Consider the following 14,682-nt stretch of genomic DNA (forward strand, 5'->3'; position numbering starts at 1 on the left):
CCGATTCAATGAAGTTTATTGATCATTATAAGGTAATTTGGTAATACCATGTATATAAATACTTTTTAATTGTATAAGAGATTAATGATAACTAATTAATTAATTATAATAATTATAATTATAGAAATTACTTCATATTTCAAAGAGTAGCTTAGAAGCAGAAATTAGAATGGCATTTAACCTTTAAATAGTAAAAAAAATGATTTCAATATAAATGATGTTAAAGAAGTCGAAAAACAAATATTTCCAAACTTTTCTAAACTTTTACAAGTGGCTTTATTTATTCTTATAAGTTCAGACACCTGTGAAAGGTCGTTCTCTTCAATGAGACGAATAAAACATTGGCTTAGATCTTCCATGGCCCATGATCGATCTACAAATTTATCTATTTTAAATATAGAGCTGTAACCAACCAATTAGACGAAAATGAAATTGTAAATAAATTTGTTGAAAAAAATAGAAAAATATTGTTGATTTAATTAGGCTTTATAATAAAAATTTAATAGCTATGAACTGTATATTTCATTGATTATATATGTATATCCTTATTATTCGTGTTTATTTAGTTAACTGATCTATAAGTAATAAGTGACTAGGTAAGTGACAACATTTTACTTCGAAATAAACTATTAACGACCATGGGTAAGGTCGTAGGACTTCTAATTTATATAAATATAAATGTTAATGTTGATAATCAATATTGGGGGTGTGGAGACAAAGCTCCCACGGGTCGCTGGTATCATTAAAATTCAGCCCACCCAGAAATTGAACTCTAACTGCGCCTATGTATATTAATATATTATATCATTGAAACAAAGCCGCCATATGAGAGTTCAGAATTCAGTTTCTGAAATGTTTACATTATTAACTTTATCACAAAAAATATTTATTTGATAAATCATAACTCTTAAAAATCAATATTTCAAAATTTCATAGGCCTTTAGTCTTTACTTATGATTGTGAAATTGTAATTTCCAGTATACTTAATATGTAATATTGTGAATTTTAAATAATCAATATACTTTGATACCTATCGGTCTTAACATAATGTCGGTTATATACATCCAATAATATAATTTATTATAAAACATTTTTTTGTAAAGTCTAATAATACATATGTTATATATGTGTATTGTATAGGTTTTAATAGTATAATTTTTATTATACTAAATAAATACTTAATATTTGACATTTAGTTTTAAATATTCATTATTTGCTATTTTTCTTAAATTTCTAATTTTCTTACAATAACTCACCTTCAGTATTAAAAAAAAAATAAAAATGTTAAACTGCATTATTCATACATTATTAAACATAATTATTTACATCGTTTACATCCAATGTCACACATAAGATGTTGTTTACCGGTATATTTTTAATGTATATACATAAGACAATCACAGATATATAACATTGTTATTTATTAATTTATTATATTTATTTTACGTTTTCACATTATCAATATGCGTTATCAATATTAACAATGTAAACATTGTCAGCTTTGCATTTGATGGCCATGATTCATGTTCACCCGTTCTATAGGAAGTCTAGTTTTATATAGGTATCTGTAGTTATAAGATCCAATTTCTAATCAAGTTTAACAATTTTAATAACATGAAAATAAAAATATCATATAAATTACAAATAAAGTTAAGTTTAAATTTAAAATGTCTTTAGCTTATGGAATTGATGTCAAATTTCACATGAAATGATTTAAGTGTATTTGAATTTACTTTTTAAGGTTGTATTTATACATTTTAGACGAAGACAATGATCTTAGAAGACAATCAGAGTATTATAAAACCAAGGGTAATTTATGTGATTTGTATTTGCTCTAAAATAAAAATAAATATTTTAAATACTGTACATTTCTTTTCATAGTTTTATTTTATATATAGAATAGTAGAGCAGCTCGCCCTAAGGTTGTTTACCAATGGACTACACAAGATGTTCAGAAATGGTTTCGTCGTCATTGTTATGATTATTATGTTTTATACGGTGAAAAATTTTTGCAGGTGATTATGATTAACTTTTTACGATGTTTTTATTAATTTTGAACCTCTATAATGGAATTATTAATAGGTAATTTGCAGTATAGTTGTTATTTCAGTATAATATAAATAATTTACAATTACAATATAGATTTTTATTTTTTTTTATATGTACAAATAAAAATAAAAACAAATATAATTAATGAAGATTGTTGTTTCTATATTATTATACAACTTATAAATAACAATAAAATATTTAATATTTATATTTCTTTATAGTTTAAAATGTATAACTTTTAACATAGGTATTTATAAAAATTAATGTTACATTTTTCTTTTAAAACAATTGAAAAACATCACATATATTTTATTTGTTTATTATATTTATAAATCTTTTTTAGCATGAAATAATTGGACGAGCTTTAATTAGAATTAATGAAAATCAATTGTATCGTATGGGCATTACAAATCCTGACCATAGTCAAGAAATATGTCGTGAAATACTTAAACTACGTTTGAAAACATACATTTTAGAGTTTAGAGATCTAGAACGTAATAATCTTTATGATTAACATTTTAATATGTTATTTATTCTATATCTAATAATTCCATCATATTTAATATATTATCTGTTTCTCTTAAAACAGAATTATCCATTTCTATTTTCAAGTTTTGCAAAGATATATTATTTGTATTTTGACTAAAATTTAAAATATTGTATTCCGGTAACTTTATCTCTAATTTTTTCCTGAAATAAAACAGTTTACATGTACTTAGTTTATTATTTTTATAAATAATATATTATCATAATGAAAAAAATTACAGATGATATTTAAAATATGACATTAAATTACTAACAGTTTTGAATTAAATGTACAAAATATACTTTTGGTATTTTATTGATAGTAATAGTTATATTACAATACTGGTTGTTCTAGTATGTTATTTTAATATCCTTGGTTGTGAAAGATTGTTTATTTAACAATTATATATTGAATATATAATACAAAATATTGTATTTTATATTTATATTCATTATTTTGAAGTAATGTTTATGAAAAAAAAAAAAATTAAATAATGAGTTATGATAATATAAAAACATGCATAGTTATTAAAATCTATTTTTCTGTTAGCATTTTAAAATGATTGAAAATTGAATATTAGTGTAATAGTAATTACATTTTTTATTGTATTACTTTTGATCATTACTTTTCATTGTTAAACGATGTTTCAAATATTTCTAGATCCAAACTATTACTTTCTTTATTTTTTCTTTCTTGATTTCCCATTAATTGAGTTACAAAGAGGTCCATCTCTTGTTTGTACCCATCACGACCAGTTTGTTCATTAAATAGTGGATCTAATTTTTCAGATTGTTCATTAATATTTTTATTATTGTTAAATCTGAAAATTAAATTTATTAAATTGTATTGCTGCCTTTTTTTTTCCTTTTAGTATTTACATTGAAAGACCAAGACTAGTGATTCGAGGACAATTAGGTTTTATTGAACCTATTTCAGTTTCTACTTTGTAAAATGATATCGGATGGAATGTGTTGATATCTATTAAAGTACTATTTTTATCAAATATTCTTATAACACCTGGCACCTCACATCCTGCAATCAGTTTTAGACATATATATGTATAATATTAATTCTCTTAAGTAATTCAATTGGAGAAATGATAATCAATGTGATTTATTGAATTTAATGTAAAGTATTATGAAATTATTTATTTTTAGTTATTAATTATTGATAAACTCTAATTACAATACAATGTCATGTGGTTGATTGAACTAATTTTATACATTATTACTGTTACTTTATGAAATTTATCTAATTCATAATTATTATTATTAATTTACACTTCATAATTGGTTTATATTGTTAAGCAAAGATAGTTATATTTTAACTGTTTATTATTGTCTATTGGTTAACATTTATCACTAAAACTATATTTATTTTAAACATTGAATATTGTCGTGATCTACTTTTAGACAAATCCCCACCACATGTCATGAAGTCCCATCAGTGGATGGTCTCTTCACTCAAACCCCCTGTCTGAATCGATGTAAATAGTAGTAATTATTTGACTTGTTACCCACTATTTGTCTTTTCTATACTAACTCCCTTATCACTTGTGCTTATTGTAAACTGTAATTTTACAGATTATACAATTCTCTAGCTTAAAAAAAGAAAAAAAAAAAACATTGAATAAACATAATGTGGTTTATTATTTTAAATTTATCTACCTTGATAGCTGTAAGTATAATTTATGACTTGTAAAATATTTTATTTTTATGCTTTTGTTTTTTTATATTTTAAAAATATGTTTGTTTCATTGATAGATGATTGAAACTTAATTTGAATTTTTGTTCGTTTTTAAGTCATAAAATTAATTAAATTTGATCCCAATTTGTGAATTATTACTTCAAAATACAATAAAACTTTTTAAACTATATACAATGTTATAAAGTATTTCCTTTAATCTGATAATTACATTTTTAATTTTAATCTTGTAGTATTTTTATAAAGTTACCTCTAATAAATATATATATTAGATTGTTATAGTATTTATCACTAATTATTTTGATGGGTTTGCCATTTACACTATAGTAATATAAAATATATTTTTTAAATATTACATGTATTATATTTATATCTAAAAACTATTACTTTCATATTAAAATCTAATAATGAAATTATTCATGATTTAAATTATACATGAACTTTACCGTATGGTATAACCCATTTTCCAATTGAAACAAATGATCCATTATATCGCTGTAAACCTTCTCTTATGAATATTGTTACTTTAACATTTACATCTTGCAGATAGTTTAATAAAGTATATCGTAATCTCATCAATTCTCCATTTGTCATTTTTTCAAAAGTCTTTTTAATAAAAAAAATGTACTTTATTACATATATTCAAGGTAAATTAAATAGTCATAACTAGGCTTATGGACTTGTAGCTCTAATATCCAAATATGCACTTAAAAATAACAATATATGCCCTAAGATATGCCGAAAAAAAATTTAAGTATAATAAATATGAGGCAAAATTAAATATTAATTTTATAAGAATTTATATTATAATGAACACTAAACAAGTAATCCAAATTATTTAATAAAATAATATATATTATCGGATATCGTTTATCGGACTCCTATAAACGGTCGATATGGGTTTATTGGATTATTTATGCCTTCACAAAAATTATAAGTAGTTGTTTGTAGATACCATATATATATTTTTTCGTTAGATTCAAATATGTACATATAGTTTATTAACTTATACCATATATGTATCTATAGTTTTTAATTTTATAATTGAAAAAATTGTCAAAATATGCAAAAATATGCACACTCAAATTTTAGATCTGATATCATGGCACCGAGAAATGAATTTATTTCACACTCTGCTATTTTTAACAGTAATTAACAAAAGTATGCAAATGCTAGAAGTCCCTAAACCTAGTCATAACTTATAAGTTAAGTTATTAATTACTTGATAGAAATTGTATTGAATAAGATCTAAACTTTGTTTCAGTTGATTTGTACATGCCAATTCACGAACAGAATCTAAATGATTCAATGTTAATAACAGTACTTGCCTAGGACCATTAGTTGAGAACATTTGCATTTTAACAGAGGTTTCTATCAAACCAATTAATTTATCCATACTAGATTCGTTTAGTCGCATAATTGAAGAATGCACCGCACAACATATATTTTTATTTAAAATATCTCGATTAATGGTAATTGTTGGAACAAATAAAAATGGACAGTTAAATGATGCTGCAATAATATCATTTAAAACTGAAATATAAATTATAACATTATTAAATTACATAATTTGTATTATATTTTATTAATAAATATTTAGCACTTTCATTGAATTAGTTCAAATTTAAAAATATAAAAATTAAATATATATTATTTTTACTGGTTTTACAATAATTAACAATTGGTACTAATCTCAAATATATATGTACCTAATTTAGATTTGTCTATTGGAATCTTTTGCATTTTTAATCTTTCTGCTACAATGTAAATCATTTCGCACACTAAATTTAAATATAAAATTGAATAAGCTTGTAAAGTCATATTTTATAATTCAACCACTTTGTACAACTAATTTTGTTTTAAATTGTATGAACAAAGTTGTTATTGTTATAAGATACCATGGTAACCAAACATTTAGTATGGTGGAGTAGGTATAATATAAGTATTGTGTTTAGTTTGGTACCTATATAAAGTAGTATATCAAAAAATTTAAGACTATATGAATAGACTGTGATAAACCTAACATGTAAAGAATAGGTAGCTTAAACAACCTTGACCCTACATATATATATATATATATATGTAAGTGCGTTATTTTATATGATCAATAGGCATTGTTAAAAGAATTCTTTATTTTTAAATGAATTTAAAAATGCAAATAAAATTAAATTTAAAACATGTAGATAATAGCAGGTAATATCTAATAATTCATATATTAATATTTAATGATTATAAATATTAAAAAAGCATATTATAATATATAATTTTGTACCCAATAAGTTATCATAATTTAAGTTTTAGCATTTTATTTTGATTTTTCATATCAATAAATATCAACAAAAATAATAATAATTATTTAATTTGTAGACCTTATACTTAAACCCTATAATAAAATGTTCGTGATTTCATTGAAGGTGTACATTACATCTTAATAATATAAAAATTAATGCATCTAAAATCAGTTTATATTATTATTATTATATGTACCTTTTACACATTGTTCACAAATGTTATTAAGTAGTGTTTACATACAATATTTTCATCATTAGATACCTGTGCCTAATGATGGTTGATAATTTATTACATACTACAAATTGATTATTGATAAAACAGTTCATATTTTTATTTTTAAAATTAAATTTAATATATATTTGCTTATTATTTTAGAATTTATTATTTATTGTACAACACTACAAATCTATATAAGTTTGTGATTGAGCACTATTACCATCTATATAGCCTAATCACAAATCAATATAATAGATAATAATATAATAAAATAAAAATAAATTCATAAATTATTTATTCAAATACGTCAGAAAATTAATTACTTTGTTCACTTATTGAAATCAATAAAATAAGATATTTCTTTATTTTATCATCAGCAATCATGTCAATGCGATGAACACCCATGTAGTCATATTATGCACACAATAGTTTCTTTAACTTTAACATAGATAGTCAGCAGTTCTTTGTATAGTATAAATATTCATATGTTTCTATATTTTCGTATTCACACATAATCAAATACGCACTTAATATAAGTAATCCAAAAATAAATGAACATTAAATTCATGAGTATTTAGATCTGAACGAAAGAATTGAATCGTGGACGTCATAACATTTATATTTTAGCGCGACAATTTTTTTATCGTCAGCCATTTTGCAACAGTTGTTGGTAAAACACCTGAGGCGATGTTGCCAAATCAAACTGATAAGAAATTAAATTATTAAATTAAAAAATTATTTTAAATAATTTACAAATAAGTACATAAGTTCCATTGAAAAATATTTATTTAAAATTTATGTAAAATTTACGATTATATTTTTACGGATTGATTTTAAGTAGCATTTCAAGGAAATGGCGGTTAGTTCTGGCAACGTGGCTACCATTAGATTTCTCTCATATGTCCCCTACCCGCTGCTTCCCACCCATAAGGTTCACCTCAACAAGCGGCCCGTCTCCCGCACTAACACTGATCGGTAGCGTAACGTTTGTTTACACTTTGCGTTGCATTTCGGTCTATCTTATTTTACGAAAAAGTCTGTTGGTTCGTGTGCTTATTTTGTTTGTTATTGTTCGCCATATCCGTAGTATCGCGATCTTCAAATTATACAGCCTGCCCCGGCCAAACTTTTTGCATTGTAAGTTATTATCGTTGTACAGTTAAGCGTAATAATGCAATGTTAACTTTTATGCACGGATATAGTTTGTACGTGATGTTAATTAAACGGACAAATGTGACGAGAAATGAAACGGCATTCGGATGAAGTCATGGCGTCCGCGGACACAGTCGGAGCATACACCGCCACCGCTACCCGATCACCACCTAGATCCAGGCCCAATCTGGTGACTATTTCCAATGTTGTCCAATCAAATTTTGTTTCGCAAGCTATAAACAATCCAAATATACAGTTCAACACTGTACAACCTTTTAGTCCACCTACAATGCCAGTTTTAGCTTTGAATGATAAAATCCCTGGCTCACTTCCTGGAGGGTCTGCCATGCCAGCTCTTCATTCAATTCAAGCACAACATTCTATTCAACAAATAAGGCAGAAAGTTGTACCATCTACAACTATTATTCAACAACAGCAACTGCAGCAACAGCAGCAACAACAAACACAATTTCAGAGGCTCAAGGTCGAAGATGCCCTATCCTATTTGGATCAGGTGAAATTTAAATTTAGTAATCAACCACAAGTCTACAATGACTTCTTAGATATTATGAAAGAATTTAAATCTCAAAGTATTGATACTCCTGGAGTGATAACACGAGTCTCAAACCTATTCAAAGGTCATCCTGAGCTTATAGTAGGGTTTAATACGTTCCTACCTCCTGGTTATAAAATAGAAATTAAGAATAATGAACTTGGATTTCATGTTTCTGTGTCGATACCAAGTGGCCCAGCAATTACATCTTCCCAGACCATAATTCATTCAACAACTCAACATATTATGTCTAGCACTACTCCAATTACTACTACACCAGTCACTTTGACGACTACACCACCTGTAGTAATTAAACCAGCTGGACATTTACCTATAAATCAGGTCAATACTACTTCAGTCGTAATGAATCATCATACAACTCATAACAGTAGTATAACACCAACTGCTACACCTTCTAGTTCTTTTCATTCAACACAAATACCTTTGTCTGTAGCTAGTTTAAGCCAAGTGGCTTCTAATATACCTCAAGTATCAATACCTACAACTCAAGAATCAGCCAATTCACAAAATCAACCGGTTGAATTTAATCATGCTATAAACTATGTAAATAAAATTAAAAATCGCTTTCAAGGGCAACCAGAAAAATATAAAAGATTTTTAGAAATATTGCATACTTATCAAAAGGAACAAAAAACTCATAAAGATAATGTTGTTCCAGCAACAGAAAAAACACTAACAGAAGCTGAAGTATATCAGCAAGTTGCCAAATTATTTGAAAACCAAGATGATTTACTAGTTGAATTTGGACAGTTTCTACCAGATGCTAAAACACCTGATGCTAAGCAGGTTGCAGAAGCTATAACTGCTCCCAAGAAAACTTCTGTTGTTACTAGTGTGCCTCCAGTTACAGTTGCAGCACCTATAATTAAAAAAGAACACCCTGCTAATATTCCAACTACTAAAGAAAGCAGTAAAGAACCAATTGTTCCAAATGTGGCTTTGAAAAGAACTTCATCATTTTCTTCCAGTCAAAATTTACCACCACCAAAAAAACCTAAATCTCCATTTCCAAGTTTAGGAGATGTATCATATGTAGAAGCTTATAAATATGGTACATTGACAGATTTTGCATTTTTTGATCTTGTTAGGAAATCAATTCATAATGCTTCAGCATATGATGATTTCTTGAGATGTCTAGTTCTGTACTATAATGAAATAATATCAAAATCAGAACTGCTGAATTTGGTACAGCCTTTTCTTGGAAAATATTCGGAACTATTTAGAAGATTTAAAGATTTTATTGGAACCAGTGAAAAAAGTAATAATGCCACCACGGCTCCAACGGAAAATAAACTTTCTGGGTTGCCACACTTTTCATTACTCGATCCTGGTTCTAATCGCCAAGATAGATCTGCTGGTGATCTACCTACTGATATAGATTACAGTATTTGTAAAAGGTTAGGTGCGAGTTATTGTGCTGTACCTTCTGATTATCAAACGCCCAAATGTAGTGGTAGGACGAAAATGTGTTACGAAGTACTAAATGACACTTGGGTTTCTTTCCCTACATGGTCTGAAGAATCATCATTTGCTACTAGTCGAAAAACTCAATATGAAGAATACATGCATAGGTGTGAAGATGAAAGATTTGAACTTGATCTCGTCATGGAAATTAATTTATCAGCAATATATTCATTGGAGGAAATTTTAAGAAAGTTTAATAGAATGACACCTGATGAAATAGCAAAATTTAAAATTGATGATAGTTTTGATAATGAATCAAGCTCAATGTCAACTAATAGAAGAGCTATCAAAAGACTATATGGTGATAAGACAATAGATATACTCGAAGGACTTAAAAATAGTCCAGTAACTGTCATTCCAATAGTTTTAAAAAGGCTGAAAGGCAAAGATGCAGAATGGAGAGATGCACGAAATAATTTCAATGACATATGGAAAACTCAAAATGAGAAATATTACCTAAAATCATTAGACCATCAAGGTGTTAATTTCAAACAAAGTGATATGAAATATTTAAGATCAAAATCATTATTAAATGAAATTGAAACTTTATATGATGAGCGTTATGAACAAAATGACAATACACCTAGACCTCATATGGTGTTTTCCTATACTGATAAGTCAATTTTAGATGATGCTGCTAATTTATTGATACATCATGTTAAGAGACAAGCTAGTATTAATAAAGAAGATAAACAAAAAATAAAATCACTTATCCGACGATTTATTCCTGATATGTTTCATCATCCAAGACAGGAGTTAAGTGATGATGAACACGATGGTCAGAATGATTGTTCTAATAATAATTCACCTGAAACAACTAAAGCTTCATTGCGTATCTCTGAAGAAAAAGATTTATTGGATATAAAAATTACAGACAACGATAAATCAAAAGCACCTGAACATTCAAGTACGGAAGAATGTTACACATTATTTTATGGAAATAACAATTGGTATTTGTTCCTCAGACTTCACCATATCCTTTGTGATCGACTTACTCAAATGTATAAAAAGGCATCACAATTGGTTCATGATGAATGTATTTATCAAGCGACAAGGTTAGAGTCTGCTGCTGCAAAACTACGTCTTAACCCCAAATCAGACATTTTGTTAGAAGACTATTACCCAGCTCTACTTGAAATGATAAAAAACGTTTTGGATGGCAATATGGATTCAAATACCTATGAAGATACATTAAGAGAAATGTTTGGAATTCATGCGTATGTAGGATTTACTTTAGATAAGGTTGTTGTTTATGCTGTTCGACAATTGCAGCACTTAGTATCAGATGAATACTGTCAAGAGTGTTATAGTATGTTTTTGAAAGAAAGTAAAAAAAATGGAACTGGAGGCCTTTGTAGTACAGCATGTCAAAGAATTGTCCAAGAAACAGCATATCAACGTAGAGCAGAAGCAGCTTTGAGTAATGATAATAATTGTTATAAAATATTAATTTATAAATCTAATTGCAAATTAACATTTGAGTTGCTGGACACTGACACAGATGATAATCAAGATAGTAGTAAATGGACAAGTTTTGATAATGAACCACTATCTGAAACTAATGATGAAAAACAAGAAGAAAACCAAAGTCCTAAAGATTAATATTCAATTTCTTAAAATGTTCTAACTTTAAATAATTAAGTATTCTATACCTTTATTATTATTTATTATTAATTTTTTATATAAATTGTTTCTACTACAATATGTAGTCTAATTTAATTCTTGCTCTACATTGATTCCAAAATCTTGACTGAAAGATTACTTTAGAAGGTAATATTATATATTATTCATTTATTAAATGTTATTAATATTTTTGTGATTATTTCAGTTTGGAGAAGTTTGTATATACTTTATTGACATTTGATGAGGATTAAAATCAACCATTTACCTACTTTTTTTTTTTTTTCATAAAAGTAAGAATATATTTATTTACTGCAATATAACTCACTCAATATATTTTTATTGATTATTAGTTTTTTCCTAACCATCATTTTTATTTAAATAATTATACAATTAAGATTATTTGTATTAAATTAATATTATGTTTGGTTTTTTTTCAGAAAATATTAAGTTCATTTCTTTGAGGATTTATTGATTGAATACTCCTAGAATATCTGAGGTAATTATAATATATAAATGCTCACTAAATAATATAAACTAATTTTAATTGTTGTATTTCGAATAAACAGAAAGGAGTTTTTATTATTATGCCTAGAACTATTTAAAACATTATAAATAATATTTAACATAACCTATATTATATTATCTTAAAACTTAAATTAGTTAATATATAAATGTCATTGTAAATTAAGTCATGGTAAAAAAAAAAAGCATTCAAATAACCTTTAAAGGATCTCAACTCATATTCAGCCTACTAATATACAACATACAAGGGTGGAAGACGAGGATTCGTCCCCGGGCGTAAAATTGTAAAGGGTGTAATTTTTGTAGTTATTAACTAATTTGATATTTTTAACTTTGTTAAATACTGATTAGGTTAAAACTCAATAAGTATGATTGTATAATAATTATTAAAAAAAAATTCTGAAGAATAGTATTTGATTATTGGTCTATGATAGGGCGTAATTTTAACATTTTCCCCAGGTGTCAATTCCTAGTTTCATCTCTGACTACATAACTAAGTATTAACATTAGCAACTTAAACTGTAGTGTTTATTTTAGATTTAGTTTCTTTATCCTATTTTAGGACACTTAAAAGGAAAAATATTTTTAGACCATGGCATATTTTTCTTTTAGAATATAGTTTGACCAAAGTTATAAATATTTAAAAAATCTAAATTTATACGGCTAACTTCTTTGTTGGTCTATGTTCTACAAAAAACATGTCCAAATCTTTAAATTATTATTTTTTTATAATATCATAGTTTTTATCGGAAGTTAATTTAACTTTATGTTTTATTTTGCTTGCTCTTGTGCTCTAAATGCATTCTACATAGTTTCAATATTTTTTCCAATTCTATCTAATTTTTAGTTAAACTAACAATGATAACCAAATATTAGCTGATTTCCTCTTAAATTAGTGTGTATTAAAATATTAACATATTTTATCATCCTGATACAATTCTTGAAGTTCACTAAAAAATAAGTGAAATACAATAAAGTAGTATTTCCATATTTTGAAATTTTTCAAGAACATTAAGTTGAATAATTTAATTTCTTATAGGTACATTTCATACTAAATATAATTTTTTTTTTTTTCAGTTGACACATTACTATCAATTACTGCAACAGTGATTATATTCTATCTTGTAAATACTGAAGATTTAAATTTGTATGTTTTGACTATTGTTTAAAAAATGAATATTATGTATAGAAATGCTGTATATATGTATATTTTTTTATTTAACTTTTTCTGTAGTAAATAGATAAACATTTGAATCAGTTACCAATGAATGTTTTTTAGGACATCAATAGGAACTATTGTGAAAATTGTTAAATTTAATTTTTCACTATTAGAACAAATAACCAATTTATTACAAATCATTAAATACATTTAACTTGTGAATGTAAAAACATAGTATAAATTAAACTATAGTTTTAAAATGTATCATGCAGCAAAGTAAAGTAATGTAAGCAATGTTCAAAAATGGGTTCTTCCATTGTGCATAATTTTTTTTAAATCTGTAAACAAAAAATGTGTAATTATTTTGTTACAAATTGTTTTTACTCGTAGCCTATTTTTAATGGTGTAAATAATTTATATATTTTTCATTATAAATTAATTTCTTTATATGTAGAAATAATTGAATTGATTATTGTATTATACATGCCATAGAAATGTTAATATTTATTTAATAAATAGGAAAATATTTTTTAGAGAGTAGCATTTTTAATAAATTATAAAATTAGGAAAGAAAATTTAAAATGCATTATTCTAAATGAATAATGTCAATAACGTGACCGCCATTTACTAATTTTTTTATCATTTGATTATTTTCCTTGGTTGCTTATAGTATTTATTTATTATGGTTTTTATAAGTTGATTGAATTGTTTGCATTGATTGTAATTATATTTTTAGTTTCTTTATAATGATTAATTTATTTGGAAAGATTAATTAAAGTTTTATTTTATACTTTTGGAATTTAATTTTATATTTTACCGTTACAAATATATATATAATGATGCTTGTAAAACAATTAATCAAACATATTGTGAATATTATGAAATATTTTGTCATAAATTTATTGTAATGAGTTCTATTCATAATTTTATATTTGAAAATGTTACCTTGATAACAATTTTAATATGAAATGGAACATAATTTTATACTAACAGGTTTTATACTTTTACCTATGAATCTATAATAAATGTAATTAATAAATTCATAAGATTTGGTTTAAATAATTTTTTAATATCAATTAAATAATGAAAAAAGTTTTAAAAAGTAATTTATATACCAGTGATTTTTATTTAAACAAAGCAAATAATTGACTGTTCATTAAATGGTTACATTTTTTATATTTTTATATAAATAGTTTTTAACTAATTATTAATATAACTAATTGCTAGAATTTCAATTTTTTTCATAGCTTGATTACTTTTGCATTAGTCTCAAAATCTATAAATACATTATCTTGTCATATGTATACTTTTAATGATAAAATTAACAGTATTGCTCTACATTTGATCATTACTCATCTTTTAAATAAAACAACAATAAAAATTCAATTAAATTTAATTTAA

The 14,682-nt window shown here is 25.2% G+C and overlaps 3 protein-coding genes across 9 annotated transcripts; 2 read left to right on the top strand and 1 right to left on the bottom strand.

Moving 5' to 3' along the window:
- Positions 1 to 1,457: 1,457 nt before the first annotated feature.
- Positions 1,458 to 2,642, top strand: LOC112683563 (protein aveugle). 3 transcript variants are annotated; one of them, XM_025554644.1, is made up of 4 exons: positions 1,458 to 1,561; positions 1,762 to 1,809; positions 1,899 to 2,015; positions 2,393 to 2,639. In XM_025554644.1, exons 2-4 carry the CDS (start codon positions 1,771 to 1,773, stop codon positions 2,561 to 2,563), a joined length of 327 nt encoding a protein of 108 aa, XP_025410429.1. In that variant the 5' UTR covers positions 1,458 to 1,561; positions 1,762 to 1,770; the 3' UTR covers positions 2,564 to 2,639. The 3 variants fall into 3 exon arrangements, with proteins under 3 accessions (XP_025410429.1, XP_025410428.1, XP_025410427.1); XM_025554643.1 differs by having other exon boundaries at positions 1,467 to 1,561; positions 1,742 to 1,809; positions 2,393 to 2,638; XM_025554642.1 differs by lacking the exon at positions 1,458 to 1,561 and adding an exon at positions 1,600 to 1,650 and having other exon boundaries at positions 2,393 to 2,642.
- On the bottom strand, positions 2,558 to 7,497 carry LOC112683562 (protein OSCP1-like). Of its 3 annotated transcripts, none has more exons than XM_025554639.1 (6): positions 7,111 to 7,497; positions 5,502 to 5,812; positions 4,726 to 4,885; positions 3,454 to 3,607; positions 3,201 to 3,395; positions 2,558 to 2,739 (listed from the first exon to the last, which is right to left on the bottom strand). In XM_025554639.1, the coding sequence occupies exons 1-6, from the start codon at positions 7,190 to 7,192 to the stop codon at positions 2,580 to 2,582; spliced, it is 1,062 nt and encodes a 353-aa protein (XP_025410424.1). In that variant the 5' UTR covers positions 7,193 to 7,497; the 3' UTR covers positions 2,558 to 2,579. The 3 variants fall into 3 exon arrangements, with proteins under 3 accessions (XP_025410424.1, XP_025410423.1, XP_025410425.1); XM_025554638.1 differs by lacking the exon at positions 7,111 to 7,497 and adding an exon at positions 5,989 to 6,134; XM_025554640.1 differs by lacking the exon at positions 7,111 to 7,497 and adding an exon at positions 5,989 to 6,134 and having other exon boundaries at positions 2,666 to 2,739; positions 3,188 to 3,395.
- A 164-nt stretch (positions 7,498 to 7,661) lies between these two features.
- On the top strand, positions 7,662 to 13,383 carry LOC112683560 (paired amphipathic helix protein Sin3b). Of its 3 annotated transcripts, XM_025554635.1 has the most exons (5): positions 7,663 to 7,924; positions 7,990 to 11,747; positions 11,806 to 11,890; positions 12,038 to 12,096; positions 13,200 to 13,383. In XM_025554635.1, exon 2 carries the CDS (start codon positions 8,031 to 8,033, stop codon positions 11,577 to 11,579), a length of 3,549 nt encoding a protein of 1,182 aa, XP_025410420.1. In that variant the 5' UTR covers positions 7,663 to 7,924; positions 7,990 to 8,030; the 3' UTR covers positions 11,580 to 11,747; positions 11,806 to 11,890; positions 12,038 to 12,096; positions 13,200 to 13,383. The 3 variants fall into 3 exon arrangements, with proteins under 3 accessions (XP_025410421.1, XP_025410420.1, XP_025410422.1); XM_025554636.1 differs by having other exon boundaries at positions 7,662 to 11,747; XM_025554637.1 differs by lacking the exons at positions 11,806 to 11,890; positions 12,038 to 12,096; positions 13,200 to 13,383 and having other exon boundaries at positions 7,664 to 7,924; positions 7,990 to 11,397; positions 11,460 to 11,567.
- Positions 13,384 to 14,682: the final 1,299 nt, after the last annotated feature.

This window comes from Sipha flava, unplaced genomic scaffold (assembly GCF_003268045.1).
Source record: "Sipha flava isolate LNK unplaced genomic scaffold, YSA_version1 229_pilon_pilon, whole genome shotgun sequence".
Classification (NCBI taxonomy): domain Eukaryota; kingdom Metazoa; phylum Arthropoda; class Insecta; order Hemiptera; family Aphididae; genus Sipha; species Sipha flava.